Genomic DNA, 22,149 nt, shown 5'->3' with positions numbered 1-22,149 from the left:
TACATGCCTTGCTTATTTCCTTAATAACGATTTATGTATCAATTTCAATCATTTTTCTTAATCGTCATATTAGAATAACATGGAACATAAGGATTCATAAGCTGGTAACACTGTTTGTGTTAAATATCAAACAATAAAAAACTTTGACTAAATAATTAAGTAGATTAATGAAAATAGGATATGTAAAAAGCAAATCAGTAGAATGATAATTTATTCAAAAAGCAAACTGAAACGAAATAGTTCAAACCAATTGAGCAAAACAGTAGCCAAATGTCACACAATTATTCGAAATGAAAATACTTGAAACATTCAAGAAAACTGCTGAAAACGAAAGGGAAATGACAGGGGAAACAGTTCAACAGTTGATAACGTCAAAAAGAATATCAATCATTTTCAACTTTGATATTCTTCAAGATCTTTGGGGGAATCAGATTGCTTGAATTGCCGCTGTCAAACGGAAATGACCTCTTTAGCGATGTTTCCACAACTGAATCAACAGTTAAATCAATTGCACCACCATCATGAGATTTGGTATTAGATGATGCAGTGGCACTAAACTTAGTCAGTAGGTCCTGAAAATGATTAAATTAATGTGAAAGGTGTGATAATCATTTCAAACATGATCGAAAATTAATAGTTAAAGTAATTTTGAATACAACCAATATAAAAAATAGCACAACACAACAAATCATAACGGGTTTACCTGAGCGACAAAAACTTCTGCATTATCACCATTCTCCACATTAATGTTTCATACAGACGATCCATCGATAGGAGCATTAACCTATATCACAAACCAGCAAATATAATTAGTAACAATAGGCAAAGGACAATATCGAAAAATATCCAGTAATAGTGTCTTTTGTTACATACGCTGACATTGGATGTTGCTAACTTAAACTTTTCAATCAATGCTTCATTGTTTGTAAGCTTCCTCTCCCTGTAAGATGTTTCAAACCTTGTATCATTGTTGTTGCTTGACACGACCTTAAATAGAAAGGTCGAATCCACCATGCTTGATATTTCTTTTGGAACATCTTCAGACGATATATCCTATATTATTGTATACATAAAAAAAGTATCAATTTTTTAATCCATGTTTAACGAATTAATTAAAAGCTTAGATACAATCAGGCATTGTACCCCAGCTGACTCGATCATTTTAATAGCTGTTTTATTGAATAATTTTGCTGCATCATGGTCAAAAGGGACAAACGTCGTAGAGTCGGCCGAGTCAATTACACGGATCTTGATTCGGTACCTAATCAAAATATTAAAAAAACATAGAGAATAAACATTAGATATCTCTTATCTCTTACTGTTATATGAATAACATAAACTTGTGAATATGTGTGTTACAAGTTACCTAGGACAAACATTCGCCACATGTTTGTTACACTTAGAACAGTAGTACATTTTTTCGTCCAGAATAACCTTTTTGTTACACTGACAAGCAGTGTACCACCACTCATCCTTATCAAGCACACATTTGATTGTTGCCAAAACAACAAAAGTAGACTCCTATATCAAAATAATTAAATTTATTATACAAAAAAAAAATCTTGATTGTAATATAATCACACTGTATTTTTGCCAAAAGGTCTGCTACGTTGAAAAATATTACCACTCCACAACCATTCAACCCCTCCAATGTTATTCGATTTGTGAACTTTAGGAAATCATCTTCTTCACTCAACCTAGTAGGATCCTAGATCAAGCAAATTCCAGGAGAAGGCAAATCATTTTTCTCAAGCATCTTGTGTGAGAATGAAAAAATGTTAATATCGACACAGTTTGATCATTTTGTATCTAATTATAGTTATTGACTGTAGTTACATTTTTTTCAATTCCTTTGCAGATGTCAGATCTGGATTAAACAACAACTTAGTCGTGTATATAGAATTCTGAACATAAGCAGAATCTACATAAAAGGTAATTGTGCATTTAATTATTAAAATACAATTGTATAAATTATTGAAAAAATTGAACATTTTATATATAGAATAAACGCAGAACCAAACTACCCTGCCATATCTTGATTTTAGCCATCAAAACAACAACCAAATTGTTTTCAGTTTCGCCAGCCGCGACAAAAGCATTTAGTTCATCAACATATTGTCCAAAGAGGGTGACTTTGAATTTGAAACTGTCAACAAAAAATGAACACAATAAAAATATGATTCCTTAAAATATTAGTTAGAGTATTTTAGGCATACAAACCCATCAAAGTCCAACTGAATAACATTCATCTTGGTTTTCACACAATTGCGTTCATACTCCCTCTGAGTTCCAACCTCGGTTAGCATTCCCATGATGTATAGAACATATAATAATACAAATCACAGTTAGATAAAAACAAATTTAACTGTGTGATTAAAAACAATTCAAACAATATGACATTTCTTACTGCACAAATAATCAGTATTGTAATCAGCAGCAAAAACTTGTGCAAGACTCAATAGTATAGATGTTAAAAGGAATTTTTTTTAATCACATATTTTAACCTTTGTGTTGACTGGAAATTGAGTTTATACTCATGCTTGGTGGTTCGATATGAACCACCTTTAAAGAAACTCCAAAATTGGACATTGAGTACACGTTATCCTCCTTCAACTTTTTTTCAAACTTATAAATTAAAGTCCGACAAACAGAAGCGTGTTTCTTGTTTCCCTAGCAAACATGACAATAAGTTAACATATGACATGAAAAATCCAACATAAATTACAATAATATGTGAAATATGATGCTTACAGTGGAATCCATGAGGATCATGTCAAGGGAAAATGGATGGCTGTCACGTGAAACATCACCAACCACAAACGAGTCACACGAACAACAATATTCCAATTCTCGTTAACTGGGCTAATTTCAGAGATAAAGTCGATTTTGGGAGACATGGCAAATTGGTTTCAATAGGACAACAAAAATTGGCACAGACAAATTTGATGAATTGTATGTGAGGTGTTCAGGAAAAGGTGAACAATTGTACACAATATCATGCTTATTATATAGATTTTTGTACTTCAGGGGCTTAATTGTGTTTAAATTATGTTGTATTTGGTTTCGGAGGGAATTATGTTTTTGCATTAAGTTGACTTCACAAAATCAATTTAGAAAAACTGTTTAAATCTTAAAAAGGAATTAATTAGTAGTCTAAAAATTATTTTTTAATTGACAAAGGTGACTAAAAATTATTGTTAGTGGTAATGTATTTAAAAAAATTGGTTCATATATATTGATTGTTGCTAATTTTGATGATTGTGAGACGACAATTAAATGCGGATTATATCATGTGACCACATATAATTTGAATGCAATGAGTCGACTATATTAGAAGGAAATGTGTAATTTGAGCATGATCATCTCACGCGTACCAAAGATGTAATATGATTGGAAGATCTTGGAATGATGACACTGAGAATTGACAACTTTACATAACATTAATGATTGTGAGAAAAAAATTTCTTTGAAGCATGACACGTACTAAGTGAATAGAGAACCTTTGAATTGTTTATATTGTAGATTCAAAAAGTTGGACTAATTAATGATTGCATCAGTTTTGGATGTGGGAGTGTGCTCCTCCTCGAGGTCTCATGTTCGATTCTCCTCAGTGCCAGTTTGAGTGGGTTAATTTAACTCGATTCTCCTCGGTGCCAGTGTGGGTGGGTTAATTTAACTTCCTAAAAAAACACCGGAGTGAGTAGATTTGAATTTTGAAAAAAGCAAATAAATCAAAATGTAGTGAAAAAACTAACCTCCTCAGTAGGGGTGTTCAGAACCGAACTGATCCAAAAAAAAACCGCCAACCGATCCAAAAAAACCGAAAACCGCAAAAAAACCGATTTTTTTCGGATGTGTTTGGGCCATATAGATTAAAAACCGACTGGTTCGGTTTGGTTTTCGGTTTATAACTTAAAAACCGGACCGAACCGAACTGAACCGCACTTATTTTAATTTTACTAGACTCTTCTACTACTCTAGACCGGTCCATTACCATTTGTTAACTTAAACTCTTCAATAACTCACCAATCACCAATGAATTTTGCTGTTTAATTCATTCACACATGTTTAAGAATTAGATAGTCCATTTCTTAATCCGCCAACACTCCAAACGCTAATCAAAAGTTTCTTTATTAGTTGGCATTGGTTTTTATTGCTACAGGTTACAAAAGTTTTTTTTTTATAATTGCATTATATTTGCTTAATAAATTGCTATAGGCTATATAATTATATGAAAGAAAAAGTTGTTGCATATGTATAAGGAATGTTTGCAGCAACTTATATGTACACAGTGTGTAATCTATGAAAAAAGAAATTATAATAAATCTTACTTATACTTTATATGTGTACAACAAAGGAAAAAGCTTCTATCAAAATTATTTTTAATAAGAGCATTACTATCACTTGTTTACAATTTGGATAACCGAAAACCGATCCAAATTAAACCGCGTTAAATTGGATCGGATCGGTTCGGATTTATTTTTTAGCACAAACCGAACCGAGCCGAACCGCACATATTTTATATTTTGGATCGGTTCACTTTTTGCCTCATAACCGAGCCAAACCGCACCGCGAACACCCCTACTCCTCGGTGCCAGTGTGGGTGGGTTAATTTAACTTCCTAAAAAAACACCGGAGTGAGTAGATTTGAATTTTGAAAAAAGCAAATAAATCAAAATGTAGTGAAAAAACTAACAAAATTGTTATCTTAAAAATTAGGCAAAAGCACACAATTAGTCCCTTAACTTAATTTTATGTAACACTTTCGTCCTTTATCTTTTTTTTTGTCACGATTTAGTCTTTATGTTATAAAATAACAACATAGCTATCCTTTTTTACGAAAAAAAATCAAAAACTCCAAAAAAAAAAATTCATCAACCTCATAGACAAACGCAAATCTTCATCATACAAGCCTAGAAAATCAAATTTCATTGAAAAAATCTCATAAAAAATGATAAGATATTGTCATTTTATAACATAAAGGAGTAAATAGCGACAAAAAAAGATAAATGACGAAAGTGTTACCTAAAATTAAGTTAAGGGACTAATTGTGTAATTTTGCCTAAAAATTAAGTTAAACAACAACGAAAGCAAGTTTACATATTAAAGAATAAGAATGAAAAGATTTGCTTTATTTTCCTTAAGAAAAAAAAAAGGAGATTTGCTGTATTGTTTTTTTTATTTGAGAGGAAAATATTCTCGCCTAAAAATAAAGAAGAGATTGTCCTATAATGAAACCTTGAATAAGGAAACAAATGATTGAACCATTAAAGACAAATATCTTTTCAAAAAAAACTGCATTCTCAACTAATCTTCACGGATTAACAGCCTCATCAACCGCTGTTCTTCTCCTTGTTGGATAACCCTAAACACCATGGTTAGTTTTTTGTTCTTTGTTTTTGTTAATATCATATCATAGTTGTTGTTTTCTCTTTTTTCTTTTTCGATGTTATTTTTCTTTTCTTTTTCGTAGAGTAGAGTAGACTAGAGTTTGAGTTTATGTATGTGAAAGTGAATTTGTAGATTGTAGTTTCTTCCTTGTAAAAGGTCTGTACCAGTACCTATATGATACTTGTCTATATTTGTTGTTTCAAGTTATTCCACGGGGAGTGAAATTTTAGGTTTTGTCATATATTAACAAACCCTAAACCGATGTACCCGACCCGACTCTTACCCGGTAGGTATTACTACTCGTCACTGGTATCGTATCCATACTTGCACTTCCTACTGTACCCGTACCAATGCATCCTATAGTAGTCTAGATCTCTTCTTTTGTTAATTATTTTTTTGAACTGTATTTGTTTTCAGTGAATTTTTGTTTAAAATATGTTTTGAAATTGGAGTTTTGGGAAAAGGTTAAATATGAATTCTTTCTGATTAGGTTAAATAATGCATGAATGGTTAAGGGTTTTAGAAAGAGGTTTTAAGTGGTAAAGGTTTCTTCTTTGGTTTTGGGTTATTTTGTTTAGTTTTGGGTTTGGAAAAGGTTTCTTTGTTGTGAAAGTTTCTCGTTCGATTTTGATATATTTTTCTTTTTTAATTTGTTGTTATTCAAGACTAAGACCATTGATTTGGATGTATCTGTAATGAAGATTTTAGTTCTGTAATAAGCCTGTAAATTGCAAAGCTACAAAGGGGGTTTGAAGAAATGTCTAAGGGCGGGTTTTGGAGTGCATGCAGATGAATGTTGGTTGTTCAATTATTCAAAACATTTCTAATGTTATCGTTCTTATTCTTCACTCAATCGTGTGTAATGGAAGAAAATTATGGCAAGTTGGTCAGTATAGTTGAACTCATCCAAGGTTTTAGGTCAATGGAAATTGCTCTATTTAAAACATGTTAAATCTGTCTCTTTGCACTGAGAAAATTTGGCTTGTTAAAATGCTGTGAAATCTAATGATTTTTCTAAAGTTAAATGCGTGTCAAGGCCGTGTTACTATATTAAAAAATGACAATATCATAATATTTAAATGAAGTTGCTTGTAGTCTCTGATGCATGGTTTACTTGTAAAAATGTGAAGTACCCGTACCGGGTAAACGTACGGTACTTGTGATACTCCTTTTTTGCTCATTATTTTTAATGTTAGTGAAAAATGTAGGTTGGGCGGGCTCACATCCGTTCAAATGCCTTGGGTTGCCGGTTAGGGCTAATCCCCGATCTGAAAGAACTTCTGATAGACTGATTATGTACTTTCTTTGGGATCCTTGCTCTTCTTTTCTAGTATTTATATATTTTTCTTTTGCCATTCAAAAAAAAAGTATGATAATATAGTATTAAATGTGCATGAGTTTTTTTGTTCTTGTAACCAACTCCAATTTTCGAATTTTTTAACTTTAATGGTGATTTTTTTGTTGTATTATTTTGTTGTAAATTTGTTGTATTATTTTGTTGTAAATTGAAGAACTTGGCACTCATGTTATGTTTTATACCAAAACTCCTGATTTGGTTGACAAACCCGTACCTTAACTTTTTTTTAAATTTCTGTTTTCTGGTACCGGATACCGTACCTGTACCTGGGACATAGGTTGTAGTAAATGTCATTAGAAACGAACTTGTGATATCAGTATGATAATATTCCAATAACTTTGGATGAATCTGAATGTTGATTTTTTAAAGTTTAGTTCAAATTATTGAAATTGTTAAGTGTTTTAACGTTGTTGCAGGAATGCCGAGCTTGTTGTTTCTGAATGTTGCCTCAATATCTATATATGCACACAATGTCATGAATCATTTTTTTCAAAAGCTTAAGCTGTTGTAAGGTGAAATACATGATTGGTTTTATATCTTACACGTTGCTTCGTGTTTGAATTTGCAGAATAGAAAATTTCGAAAGAATTATAGAGGTGGTTGGAATGATATGCCATTCAATGATTTCGGTCAGGAACAATTCGAAAAGAATTACAAAATTTCTCATGAAAGAACTCAACACTATGCTGAGGATAAGAGGAACTCATCACATCAAACGTTGGCAGACTATGCTGATGAGATAAACTTTCCACTTCAAAGGTGGAAACACTGTCCCGATGAGAGGCACTTGCCTTGTCAAAGGGAGAAGCACTATGCCGATGAGAGGCACTTTCCTCATCAAAGGGAGGAGCATCATGCTGCTGAAATGCACTTGCCTCGTGAAAGGGAGGAGCATTACGCCATTGAGAGGCACTTGCCCCGTCAATGGAAGGAGCACTTTGCCGATGAGAGAAAATTGCCCCGTCGTAGGGAAAAACACTATGCAGATGAGAGGCACTTGCCACGCTATACTGGTGACATGCACTTGCCTCGGCAAAGGGAGGAGCATTATGCCGATGAGAGGTTCTTGCCCAGTCAAAGGGAGGAGCACTATTCCGATGAGAGGCACTTGCCACGCTATACTGGTGACAGGCACTTGCCTCAGCAAAGGGAGGAGCATTATGCCGAAGAGAGGTACTTGCCCCGTCAAAGGGAGGAGTACAATGCCGATGAGAGGCACTTTCCATGCTATGCAGATGACATGCACTTGCCTCGTCAATGGGAGGACCATTATGCTGACGAGAGGCACATACCTAATCAAACATTGGAAGACTATGCTGATAAAAAGAGCTTACCAAATCAAAGGCTGAAATCAACTATTTCTGTTGTAGCCCCAGTACAATGTCCACAATCAAATAATAGAAAGAGACATCGAATGTTACTGGAACTGCGCAAGCCATCAAAGAAAACTTCAAATGGACAAGAGAGTAGGAAGATTCCAAAAGCTCAAATAAATCCAGTACTACCAAAATCTAAGAAAAATTGGTGCTCTTTAGAAAATGTGACTTATGAAGCTCGTATGATAGTTCTTAATGAAAGGTATGAAAGAAAAGTCAAGGATTACAACGGTGCCATGGATCACGGCTTCAGGCGCGATATTAGAGGAGCCAGAGAACGTAAATACATGAAAAAGAAAGTTGGGAAAACGAGCCTCATGAAGTCATCAAAACATGAGGTCAGTGCTCTGTCAAACTCCGGCTCTAATAGGATAGAATCTATGAAGACTGATTTTGCAGTACCACAAGTCCCTGTAACTTCTCCGGAACTCTCACCACCACCAGCAGTGAGGTCGAGTATTGAACCCGAAAATCATATTGATTCACAGAGAGAAGTTCAGAAGCATGGTATGGAAAAAAATGATGCGCTACATGCAATCTCTATGGAATTTAATGCCCCACCAGGTTTTGAACGGCTACCATCCGCCTTTTTGGATAATGATGCCGTTTCAGAGGTCAGTGCTGAAACTGAAGCTACAGACGGATGTTCTCAAGGTAAAGTGGAGATGGATGTTCTCACAGCTGAGTCCGAAAAAACTAATTTGCCTCAGGTATTTCTCATTTTTTTATTTTCAAATGGAAGTTTCAAATAATACTTCTCTTTTTATGAATCCTTGCCGTAAAACTTTGCCTTGTTGCAGGTATGTGTTTGTCGTACGTGTGGCAATAAAGGCTTTGAAGATACGTTGGTGTATTGCAGCAAATGTAAAGGTTGTACACTGCATAGGTACTTGCCACTTACTCTATTTCCATCTATTCTCTAGCATTGCATGTTTTCTTTTTATCACTGTGCTTTATTGCACATGCAAGATAAGGGCAGTATGCATCTAAAACATGATTTTTTATCACTTTACTATCTTTTGGTATTCTTTTCTGGACAATTCATTTGTATTAATAATTCCATGAACATGAAGTTTGGTTCCGTTTCAGATTTGGTTCAGCTTCACCAATATGTATCGGTGAAGAATCGATAGTCTTTTTGAAAATTTACTATTCTTCTCTTCTATTTCTGCATCAGAGATTTCAGCATGCTATATTTTTCTCCCCATCATACAAATCTCAATGCATGTCAGATCATTTGATACCTTTCATGTGGTCACTGGTGAAAAATTAGAAACATTTGGCGAACTGTGATACTTCGCTAGAAAATTTTATACTGAAGGTACTTAATATTGATTGATTGAAAGCCAAGGTACTGAATATTGATAGATGGTATAGGAATTTAAGTCACAATATGCAGTTTAAATAGTCTCTTTCAATACTTAAGCTGGCAAATTTATTTAATTGCTAAGTTGCAATTTTTCAATACTTATGCTGACTTTAGTCACACGAATCAGTTGCTTTATTTAATATTGATATCTTTTCTGTATATTGCTGAAATATAAAAATATGATCGACTTTCTTCTTTGATACCTCTTCTTAATTTAAACATATGTTCTTTGTCTTTGCATTCAAAGTATTTAAACATATGGCTTTGTACACCAAAACATCCCCTTTCAGGTATTGTTTAGATGGGCCTGTCATTTTTACGGATGAGGTTATTTGGTTCTGTGAAGATTGTGAAGAGAAAATTGACATAGTTTATTGTCTTGATAGTGCGGATTCAGAAGAAGGTGGAAAAGATTCAAGCAAGGAGTGTGATGCTGTCGTTGTTTCAGAGCCTATTGCTGCATCAATCTGGAAGTGAGTACTTTTGTTTTTGTAACTTCTGTTACCGTCTTTTTGAACTAATGAATTCTGTAGCTGCTACGGCGAAAGCATTATCTGAACTTGATTATTTTTGGGAAATAGGGGAACTTTGAAGCTTTCCGACAAAAGTTTTGAATTAATGGGTCATTTGTCGACTTCAGCATGCCCTAAAGTTCATGAGAAAACAAGCCATCTCGCTGATGTACTTAATGCAGACTTGCTTGAAAGATCAACTGTCTTGCCAGAGAGTTTCAGGAGATGTGGAACAAATAATCACAGCATTGACCTCTATTTCTTTCCTCAAGATGACAGGTGATATTTTGCACAAACTTGAGAACATGCTTGATTTTTTTTTTGGTAGAAAGAGAACATGCTTGATTTGATATTGTTTTTAAATTCTTGCACTAATTATTATAGAAAGGGTTAATTATGTTTCTAGTCCCTATAAAATAGCGACCTTGTAAGTTTAGTCCATACTTAATTTTAATAGCATTTTTAGTCCCTATAAAAAAAATTTACTTATAATTTTAGTCCCTGCTAAAACAAAGTTTGATTAATTATCCTTAAACTCTTAAATTTTTGAACGATTTTTTTGAGACAAGATTAGAACACTATGAAAGGTTCGTTTACTAAAATTTAGAATTTTCTGACATGAAATGAATTAAATATGAATTTTTTAAAACGACAAAAGTTAAAGATAAAAAGTAATAAAATCTGGATGTAGAAATCAAATTTTGCGATAATTTTTTGCGGACGAACTTTTAGTAATGTTCTAAACATGTCTGCAAAAAATTGTTCAAAAATTTAAGAGTTTAAGCATAAATTAAACAAATTTGAATTGAGTAGGGACTAATACTCAGTGCAGAAAAACAAAATTAGGGACTAAAAATGCTATTAAAATTAAGTAGGGACTAAACTTACAAGGTCGTTATTTTATAGGGACTAGAAACATAATTAACCCTTATAGAAATGTTACATTTATTTTTGTTTGGTATTATATTTTAGGGTTAAATATGTTTTTTGGTCCCTATAAAATTGGGACCTTTTAAGTTTAGTGTTTACTTAATTTTAATAGTTCTTTTAGTCCCTACAAAAAATTTCTGCACTCAGTATTAATCCCTACTCAATTCAAATTAGTTTAATTTATGCTTAAAACTCTTAATTTTTGAACAATTTTTTGCAAATGTGTTAAGAACATTACTAAAAGTTTCTCCGCAAAATTTTTTCACAAAATTTAATTTCTAAGTCCAGATTTTGTTACTTTTACCTTTAACTTTTGTCGTTTTAAAAAATTCATATTTAATTCGATACATGTTAAAAAATTCTAAATTTTAGTAAATGAACCATTCATAATGTTCTAAACATTTCTAAAAAAAATCGTTCTAAAATTTAAGAGTTTAAGGATAATTAAAAAAACTTTGTTTTAGCGCGGACTAAACTTATAAATAAATTTTTTTTGTAGGGACTTAAAAAACTATTAAAATTATGTAAGGACTAAACTTATAAATTCCGAATTTACAGAGACAAAAAACATATTTAACCCTATATTTTAAAAGTATTTGTATCAAGACATCAGACATCGATAACAATATTTTTTATTGATTTGAAAGATATGTACCGTCAGTGTAAACTAGATTTTCACCGACAACCAATAAAAGTTCACTATTTTGCCACATGAATCAACTTTTCTAAATTATTTAACTAATTGCATTCTTTTAAACTTTAATGCCTTCTTACAGGGATGAGAGGTCATTTGACAAGCTTGTTGATCAAATTATTTCCAATAAACTGGCCATAAGACTTAAGGTTGAAAAAGATGATCTATTAATTTTTCCTTCTACAATGCTCCCAAGCCCATCTAAAAGTGAGTTGCATTTGATTTACATATATACTACTTAATTTAAAATTTATTGTTTGTTAATTGTGTCTAAATTTCTGAGTTACTCATTGCAGGATTTCAATCAAAGTATTACTTGTGGGGCACTTTTATAGATGATGCTGGTTCAGATTAACTAGTATGATGATTTGGGGTATTTTTGTTGCAATGTATAGTACTAATGTGCAACTAAATGCTTCTTAACAATAATTTTATATAATTTATCCATCTTAATGACATATCAAATAATTTTATATAATTTTTGGTGTACATTATTTGATATTGATATAAAATTTTATTGCGATGATTTATATAAGGGTTAATTATGTAAATTATCCATCTTGATAAGAATCACTTGAATTTTAATCCCTTGCAAAAACAAATCCTTTTAATTTGACCTTGTTATACTAAATCACTTTTAACGTGGTCTCTCAATTGTCATAAGTTGACTGGGGTCTTTTGGGATTCACTTATTTAAGCATATCTACTGGCATATTTTGTAACATAGTTTTGGAGAATTTTCATGAGTCTTTTTCAACTTATTTTTTTATAAATTCTCTGATATATATAGCTTAAAAAACAACTATAGTATTTAGAAAAATAGTTTAACTATATTTTATCTTTTGCTATAAAAATATCGTATGCAAGCTTATACATTAGCGCTTATCATAACTACCGTTTCGTTCCGGCTACCATAACTACCTCACCGGAGTAGCACCAATAGGTTTTTCTTCGTCTTCTCAATCTCTTTTATGGCATTTTTCTCCCAAGTTTTGGTTCCTACTGCTTGCACTTTGTTACTTTGTGTCAGTTGGGAGTTTTCATGGTGGTTTTTTCCTGTATCAGAACTTGTCGTCGACTGAGCCTCCTCTGTGTTTTCCTATTCTCCAAATTGTACCTCTGAACTTCCTTGCGAGATTGGGAAGTACCACCCTAGGTCTCGATGATTTGTTGTTCGAAGTTTCTCGCTCTACCGGAGGTGACGGCACCAGATTCTGCAAATTCTTCCGGTAAGACTTTTGCTCAAGCAGTTCCTCAGGCATATGACATGCAATTTAGCCAATTATTGAAAAAAGTTATTAAAGGTGATTCATTGAGTGTTAAAATTTATGATTCTGGTAATGAATCTGGCTTGCAAGCTTGTAAGTGCTGCTTCCTTGGAAGGTTAACTCCTAGCAAGGGAGATCCTCCAATTACGGCCCAAATGTTGAAATTTATGCTCAATTTTTGTCAGGGACGGATCCAGGAATTTTAGAAAGTGGGGGCACACAAAAAAAAAATGAAGAATTACATTTCATTTTTGAAAGCAAAGATATACATGCATCATAACTTTTCTCTACAATTACCCATATTCTAAAAATATTGAATGATTTTTTTGTTGTCAATAAGCGCGAAGCGACCAAATTATAATTCGTTTTGTACTCTTGTGAAGGCAGGGAAGGGAGGGAACATAACAAACGAGAGAGATGTGTTTTGATTCTTTTGTGTGTATTGAGGGGTGTGTTGTTGGTTGTGAGAATAGTAACTTCTCTCATGTTTTCAATTTTTTGGTTGATAATAATTTTTTTATTAATTTTATATTTGGAAATAAAGAAAAAATTGTGTTGCTGTATCACGTGTGTGGGCAAAGAGAAGATGTAGGTGTGGGCCAATAGAGAGAAGTGGTGTGAGAGGTGTGGGCAATTTCAACAAAATATCAAATATTCCTATATTATAACAATTAAAAAAAATTCCCAAATATTTAGTGCAGGCACATGTCCACATAAACCCCAGCATGCATCCGTCCCTGATTTTTGTGTGGAAGGATGTGCATAACGGGTATGTGGTCCCTTTGGGAGAAGGTATTTTACACTCCCTAGGGTTATGAAGGCATTTATGCCGATGCATACAAAAATTAAATAGATCTCAAATCATAATTGAATAAAAGACTTGCATTAATAAAATCCAATCAACAAATAGAGGTTCATCTTGAACTCTACTCAAAAGGTGTTTAGTTACTAATGGTTAAGAAAGAAAAATTACAAAAGAAATAAAACATACCCTATAAAACAAATGTTGAGAAGAGAAACTCATGTTGATGCTCATAATGTTTGCCTTCCTCTTGAACCACTATCTTTTGAATGAATAATATTTGTGAATGAAAGTTGGACTTCAACTTAACAACTATGCTTTTTCCACTAACCAACAGGGAAAATACAACAGAAGCTAGTTGTATTTTTCCAGAACCACGTGCGCCTCACAAGTGGGGATACGTGCCTCGCGCGTGACAGCAAAACAAAGAGTTGTTTGCTTGTATCACGCTCCTGGGGCATGTGCCTTGCGCATTGCCTCGACCTCCTGATCCAATTTTTTCTTTTTATTCGTCTTTTTGGGTGTTTTCTTCTTCCAAGTTGGTCTTGGTACTTGCGACATAATTTCCTCAACTTGTAATGTCTTCAAAGGCCTCTTGAATCTTCATTACATTTCTTTAATTTCATCATGAAGTGTATTGACTTGTTGAATTACATGATTTTTCAATACAATACTTCCAAAACACTTATGAATTGCTTGGTTTATGAAATAACTATAATTACATGACTTAATATGAAAAATTACAAAATATCCCTTATATCATGAGCAACATCTTTAAGGCTATGTTTGCATTGATGGAATGTGATGGAATGGGATGGGATGGAGTGGAATGAAGTCATATTCTATTGTTTGAATTAGTAAAGTTTTAATAGAATGGAATGGAACATGATGGAATCCATTCCATCCTATACCACCGTTTCTTCTTATTTCCCATTCCATCCAATTTGGGAGGTAAACAATGGAATGAACTTTCTTCATTAAATAATTACCATTTTACCCCTATTTTTATTTCATCACTTTCATTATATTCCTCTTCTCGTTTTTTTTTTCTCAGTCTTTTATCGTGTGTGTCCTCTTCGTGTTTCTTTGTTCATATTTCTTCTACACGGATGTTTGATGATACACATACAACACAACATGGAACAAAATTTCAACTTATATACATTATGACTAACCAAAATCATCCTGAGTTGTAATTTATTCATGTACGGCTTGCTACGTTTTTATTACAAGGGAACGAAATCGACATATAATTTATTCAAGTACGGCTTGCTGCTTTTTTTTTATTATAAAGTGTATTATTAATTAAGTAGTGTTTATAATTTTTTAAAATAATTCTAATAATTTAAATGCAAGTATTAAGTAATCTTATATTTTTCATTTATGTATACATAATTTTTATTAAATACATAAAAAGTCTTGAATTAATATTATTCCCTTAACACGGTAATATTATTTTGTTAAATAGATAATGAGTTATACTTTTTTAAAATAATTTTGTTTTTAGATAAGGGTAAAAATGGAAGAAGAAAGTTATAATCTATTCCATTCCATCGACTTACCAAACGAAGGAGTAGAAACTTTACTTTGTTTTATTGTAAAATATCCAAACAACGGAAGGGTAACTTTGTTCCTTTCTACTCCGCTCAATTCCATTCTATTATGTTCCATTCCACTTCACTCCATTATATTTCATCAATCTAAACAAAAGCCTAAACCTCCTCTTTATTAACTCAAATCACTACTAAAATGATTCAAAAAAATTATGAAAATAATGTATGATAACACATCATCAAATTTAAACAAACAGTTAAAAAAACAAGCAGCATTAGGTAATATCAAAACAAGTTAATAGTTCTATTACTAGAACAAAAAAACAACACTAGAACAAAAAATAAATATAAATCACATGGGCTGAAAGTATAATTGCAACTTTGCCCCTACATGGGTTTTTTTTTCATTTTTATTCTTTTTTTTAACTGTTTTGTATTCCTCGGTGCCTTTATCGTCTTCTACAACATACTGTTTTTAACATCACTTCTTTTAATCAATATCCAATCAATCGGTAAAGTCTTATTTAGTCAAGCTAGTCAACTACTAGTGGTAACATGTCTTATTTAGAAAGAGCTTTTAAAAGAAACAGATATAAAAATATAATAATTTTATGATATTTTTAATAATATTTGAATTAATTAATAATCTAGTATACACTTATATTTTTATAACTCTACAATTTCAACCATTAAATCTTCAATAAAATGAAATTTCATTAAGATGAAAAAGAGACCAACTCATCAGCTAATACAACAAGGAAAAAGGTGGGCCTTGTAGAAACAATATATAATGAAGTAGCCCATATATCCATTATACTTCTTGGTCTCATGAAGCCCATGAATGAAACTTAACCTAATTTTATCAACAACTTCTCATGTTGCTCTTTATAAATGCATCCTTAGGTTCACTATTACAATACGCGTAGGCGGCGCCGTTTGCATTCATCCTCTCTGCATCCCTCTCTTTGTCCAACTTATTTTTCATTTAGCTTTTTAATATCTTTTCATCACTCATCTATATATAAGACATGTTCACAAGTGTCTACGTGTACGATTGAAGTGGCTATGATATGTAAGGGGAGATACATGCTTTATGATTTCATTCTTGTCAAATCAATTATGTGTGTGTGTTTGTGTTCAATACAAGAACTTTTATCTTATTTTTTCATATATTTTTGTTGGTTTCTTTTCTTTTGTTTAATCTTGAGTTTTTTTTATCTATTAGATCTACGGTGAGACAACAAAACCAGATCCATGGACTACCCTTTCATGCTTGACACGACTCAAATCAACGATTTTGTATTGAACTTCTACATCTTATCTACTTTGATCTGCATCAATAACAAATCATCGACGAGTGTAATTTCTTTGATTAAATATGAGGAAAAGGTAAGACCGAAGGAAACATGATAGTCTTTTAATTTCAAATAATAATTAAATTAATTTTTTTCCTAAATCTAATGTATTTTATTATGAGTTATTAAATTTTAGTTCGATGAGTAAGATTTTATATAATTTATCTATTTGATATTATTTGTTATTTTATCATTTTTTAAACTAATTGGACGGGGAAAACCCGGATAAAGGACACAATGCCCTTCATAAGGGCTCAGAATTCCCTCATTTGTTATTGTCTTTATTTGTTATTGTCTTTATTTATGTGTGTTAATTGTTCAAATATATTCACTTATGATATTATACAATTAAAAAACGATATAGGCTTATGAGGTAGTAGACATCATTAGGAAAGGATCTCTCACATGAGGTTAGGTCACTAGACTTTTTAGATTTATATATCATGTATGAATAAGGCATCGAAAGTCAGGCTTGGGATATTGAATTCAATCCTTATTCTTTGTATAAAATAAATTGAGTTTTTTTGTGTATATGATATCATATTCTCGGCACTTTAAAAGGATCACGTAACAAGAGATTTACTCAATAATCTATCGTTATTGTCTTTCTGAATATGAAAACTCTCGATCCAAACCATAAATAAATTTTTATTGCTAAAATTACTTGACTGTTAATGTGGTGTGATGATGGTTATTATATTCCTGTGATATGGTTTACAGTTACATATAGTTTTTCTCTTTCACTATACTTATTCAATTACTTGCAAAATGTGGAGCAATATCTAACCTGCTGTATATTTCATACATTTATGTATTATACATCTGGTGCATTGAATTTTGACTTTGCTTTAGTGTTTTTTCAAATTAGTTGCTGAAATAAGGTTTTATGAAAAGTATCTTCCTAAACACGCTCAATGCTGAAATTGTGGTGATGGTTTTGTGTTTGCAGCTCTGGCGGAGCAGAAGTAGCGGATACCGGTCATGAAGAGGATGTTCAAGAGAGAAGTAACAAGGCTGCTTTTGCTCAAGAGTTGTTTATGTCAGCTTTATTCTCAGAATAATTGATAGGACAATTAGTCAATACATTGCGAGGAACTGCTTAGTTACATCTTCAGATAGCTTTCATGCTTGTAAATTGATACATAGCAGGACATTCACAAGACACATAATTCTTTCATCTATGGATCTGCTCGCCAACTGCGTAAAGATACAAGAACACGGTTCAACAAAAGGAATAGAAAGAGCGCTGCACAACCGAAACAACATCACTCAAAACTCAAGAGAAGATTAACGATTAGGTTTTATATTTTACAATCTTTACGTGGATAGCGATTGTATATCTGACGTATTCCAAAAGGAATAGTATTAATTTTATGAGTTGATTGCGTCATTTATTTGGAATTATTTTCGGTGCATATACATAATATGTGGACAATCAGCTGACTTGTTATTATTCTTCACTAATATGTTTTAGCAACAATCTTTTGCGATTATTCTGAGAGGCGAGTAAATAGAAGAAGGACAAAGAGTAGTTAGTTTCCATTGAATATGATTAAATGCAATTAAGACTCCTTTATTTATATTGGTTACTTTGAAGTTTGGAAAATATTGTTATGTGTTCAGGTAAATCATGTCCACAATGCAAATAAGCTCGTCAAAGGCGAGATTAAAAAAGAGCATCAAATAGCACGCCAGAATTAAAATGTGAAAAAACAAATGCATATGGAAGCAACTGTCCCGCCATTAACAATATGAAAATGAAACGTTGAGTTATCTTAACCTTTTTCGACATTTGAGATTAGTTTTGCGGGTTTTTAACGGGACACCCTATTTTCTACATATTGCCTTTCCATCTTGTTACGACTTTTATTATACTTATCTACATTACAATGAAGACATCGTAACGCCTTCCCATCGGGACGCCGCCTTACCTTAGCGGGGTAAGGAGAGCAAAATTGAAGATGTCGTAAACGCCTTCCCACAAGGAAGCCGCCTTACCTTAGCGGGATAAGGAGAGAAAAATTGAAGATGCCGTAAACGCCTTCCCACATGAAAGCTGCCTTACCTTAGCGGGGTAAGGAGAGCAAAGACAGCGAATTTCGACCATTGGATCAGTAAGTTGGGCATCATACAATCACGCCTACCCATGGCATAAGGAGCTCGCCTATAACAGGATGAAAAGGCCAGAATTCTTATAGATAAAGCCCTTCGCCTCATACCGAGCCTCGTGCTTTGGGGGCTTGTGGACCGGGGAAACCCTGCCAAAGAACTTAGTGCCCCCTACAAAGCACATCCAAAATGAAATATTCCCGCAACAAAGGGCACATGTAAAGCGATATCTCCTATCAAGACTAAAAACACTTCGTCTTGTCCTAAGACTCGTGCTTGGGAGGCTTGTAGACCGAGAAAACCCGGATAATGGACACAATACCCTTCATAAGGGCTCAAACAAACCTAACCCGGATGGGTTGGATTTATTTAACAGGTATGGTCAAAATTTTAACGGAGTTTAAAGGGATCACTAAATTGTTTTGGTCATCCATAAAAAATTAAATACAAATTCATCCAATACATCTATTTTTCCACCACTAGACTTGGTTTTTTTTGAGTATTTATGATTTAGAGAGATAGTCAACTACTAGTGGTAACATGTCTTAATAAGTTAGGAGACAATCGTACCAGATTAAGTGTTAACTTAGACACTGTGTAAACTTTGGTTTAACATTTTTTTTCTTGCGATTATATAATCGAATAATTTGGTCGGATCTTTAGCACGAGAAACATTGTTTCTCTCAATAAGATAAGGATGCACAATTTTTTTTTTTTATCATAACCACTATCCTAATTTGTTGTGTATTAGAAATTTTATCATTAAGTCAATGCATTAATTGTTTTCAATAAGCAAGGGAGCAAGAAATATATTTATTTTTTTTGGACAAAAAGCAAGGGAGCAAGAAAAATTAGAAAGAGGTTTTAAAAGAAATAGATATAAAAATATAATAATTTTATGATATTTTTTTTTTATAATATTTGAATTAATTAATAATTTCGTATACACTTATATTTTTATAACTCTACAATTTCAACCATTAAATCTTCAATAAAATGAAATTTCATTAAGATGAAAAAAGGAAATTTTACCCAACACCCGTACATTTATACCCTCATCCTGACATTTTATCCAAAACTCAGAAATTGGTTGAAACATAATCAATTTTTTATAGGAAATGTTAACCAGTGCCTTCGGGGCACTAGTTAAGACCTTTAAAAGGTAACTTATCATAAAAATATGTGTAATCAATGCATCGAAAATTGAAATATTTGACTTTTTTATAAAATAACTTCTTCTTTTGGAATTCTTAAAGAGTGTCCCGGAGACACTCGTTAACATGACCCATTTTTTATTTCAGATTTTTGGAAAACTTCAAAGTCATCCTTTCTTCTTCTCCTTTGTTGACACCAAGATTTATCAATTATTATTCAACAATACAAAATTTTGATTTATCGTTGAACAACATCCACCGCCACTTCCATATTCATTCAATGCTATCACATAATCTGGATTGATCATCCAATAAATCAATCGCTAAGTCCAACCACACCCGTATTGTGATTTCGTTGTCGTGTTTTGTCTGATGTGGGTAACCCACCACCACCTCCCTCGTTTCGTGCAACCTCCACCATGTCCGTCTTGGTGTTAACTGCACTGGCTCCCTACCCCCCTTTTTGATCGTATATGAATGGTTTTTAATAAATCTTACCATCTCTGTCGTGGAATGGAGCAAAATAATTTGTAATCGGGACTTAGATTGATTAGTAATTAGTTTTGTATAAGAAATTAAAATAACCATTCAAATTCATTCCTAAAGAATCTTGCTTTGGTACATTGAAAAACATCTTATTCCATTAACCAAAAAGCTAACTCATCGCAAAAGATTTTAAAGTTATTTGGTTTTAAAAATTAATCATCCTAAAAATGTTTTGGAAAGCTTTCTGAAATATTGTGTAAATGGTTGCATGTGGGGGTGAACTCCTTTGTAAGTGGAAAATTGCTGTTGACACATTAGAGAAGGCTGGGACACACATGTAAAATACGCTTTTGCCCCCTCGGCAGTTAACTGCCGAGGAATTAAAAATCCGGCTGCAGTTAACTGCCGAGGAATTCCTCGGTAGTTAACTGCCGAAGTTTTCTGCTACAAGTCTGGCAGAAGCTCTCTCATCTTCATTATTCATCACATCTTCAAATTTTTTTTCTCAAATCTCTCTCACAAATCTCTCTAAAAAACCCAACCAAATCCAACCAAATTTATTCAACAAAATCACAAGTAAGTAATTATAATGCTATTAACTTAAATTTTAGTTGTTATAAATGTTTTTATTTTTTAGTTTTTGAGTATATTTATTTTATTTTAGTTTTTGAGTAGATTTACATAGTATAATTCATTTTTAGAGTAAAATGTTTGTATGATGTTTATGTTATAGTTTAAAGTTTATTGGTTATATTTTAATTTGGTGTTTTAAATTAATTTTTTATTTTAGTTTTTAATTAGATTTACATGTTATAAATCATTTTTAGATTAGATGTTAGTTGATTAATTTTGTTAAAATGTTTGCATGATGATTATGTTATAATTTAAAAATTTTAGGGTTATTTTTTAATTTGGTGTTTTATATTTTTAATTTTATTTTAGTAAGACTATATGATTTATTTTAAGAGTAAATATAATTTGAATAATTTTGCTATATTTTACGTTAATTTTTTTTTTTTAGACAATTACATTTTAGGGTTATTTTTATGATTTTTAGAGTCTATGTATAATTTGCAATGTTTGAATGAGTTTTTCATTGATTCTTTTAAATTTCTATGTGTGTAGATTTGAAACAATGGCCGGATGGATCGACGTTCATGCAACATTCAACGGTGGAGAAACTCATAGGTTGAAGGTTCGGTGCCTTGATGTAGCGTTAAGAGGTCTCAAGGATCAACTGAATGAATTCTACCAAGGAGTCAACCCCAGAGACACAAGGAGGGTGCAAAATATTCTGTATAAACGTCCAAAGCTCGACGAGGGGAGCGTATCATTCACTTGGGTGGAGTTAAAGAACGACGAAAACGTGACGAGCATGTTTTGGGAGCACACCAAGTTCCAGTGGATCGATATGCGGGTGACGTTGCTGAGATCAACTGAAGATATCATCAACAGCTTGATTCCACCAGAAGATCGTCATTAGTTAGGGTAAGGTGCATTCAAACTACAACATTTGTCTCACCTCTGAAATGGGGTAATTCAAACTTGCCAAACAGCGAGGACTCAAGCATTTCGCTCGCTATTCATGTTTTTCCTTTGAAAAGATTAAATTCTTGTTAGGCTGGTTTAGATGAAGGTATTAGGTGTCAAGGAATGGACCTCATTTCGGTGGCACTTGAATACCTTCATTTAAATCAAGCCTGACAAAAATTTATTCTTTTCAAAGGAAAGCATGAATAGCGAGCGAAATGCTTGAGTCCTCGCCGTTTGGCACACTACAAGAAAATGGTCAT

At 32.6% G+C, this 22,149-nt stretch overlaps 1 protein-coding gene, 1 long non-coding RNA gene and 1 pseudogene across 2 annotated transcripts; 2 read left to right on the top strand and 1 right to left on the bottom strand.

The window, feature by feature from the left end:
* Positions 1-383: 383 nt before the first annotated feature.
* LOC146914871 (replication factor A protein 1-like) lies at positions 384-2,772 on the bottom strand (annotated as a pseudogene).
* An 11-nt stretch (positions 2,773-2,783) lies between these two features.
* LOC146914870 (uncharacterized) lies at positions 2,784-12,072 on the top strand. Its single transcript, XM_085721155.1, has 8 exons — positions 2,784-2,952; positions 6,600-6,721; positions 7,317-8,834; positions 8,925-9,010; positions 9,784-9,966; positions 10,075-10,284; positions 11,712-11,836; positions 11,926-12,072. The coding sequence occupies exons 1-8, from the start codon at positions 2,784-2,786 to the stop codon at positions 11,982-11,984; spliced, it is 2,472 nt and encodes an 823-aa protein (XP_085577281.1). The 3' UTR covers positions 11,985-12,072.
* Positions 12,073-16,111: 4,039 nt separating this feature from the next.
* Positions 16,112-17,997, top strand: LOC146914869 (uncharacterized). The gene is made up of 3 exons (XR_015014424.1): positions 16,112-16,324; positions 16,478-16,641; positions 17,557-17,997. It is a non-coding gene; the product is annotated as an uncharacterized LOC146914869 (long non-coding RNA).
* Positions 17,998-22,149: the final 4,152 nt, after the last annotated feature.

The sequence above is a fragment of the Medicago sativa genome, chromosome 6 (genome assembly GCF_051527215.1).
Source record: "Medicago sativa cultivar Bolivia chromosome 6, Bolivia_mono, whole genome shotgun sequence".
Lineage (NCBI taxonomy): Eukaryota > Viridiplantae > Streptophyta > Magnoliopsida > Fabales > Fabaceae > Medicago > Medicago sativa.
This window is presented reverse-complemented; position numbering and strand designations above follow the sequence as displayed.

Bases quoted from the DNA above. Each gene is read 5' to 3' on its own strand.
- LOC146914870 (XM_085721155.1), top strand. From the start codon at position 2,784: ATGGATGGCTGTCACGTGAAACATCACCAACCACAAACGAGTCACACG. The intron at 2,953-6,599 runs GTATGTGAGGTG...TGAAAAATGTAG, and splicing joins ACAGACAAATTTGATGAATT to GTTGGGCGGGCTCACATCCG. The intron at 11,837-11,925 runs GTGAGTTGCATT...TACTCATTGCAG, and splicing joins GCTCCCAAGCCCATCTAAAA to GATTTCAATCAAAGTATTAC.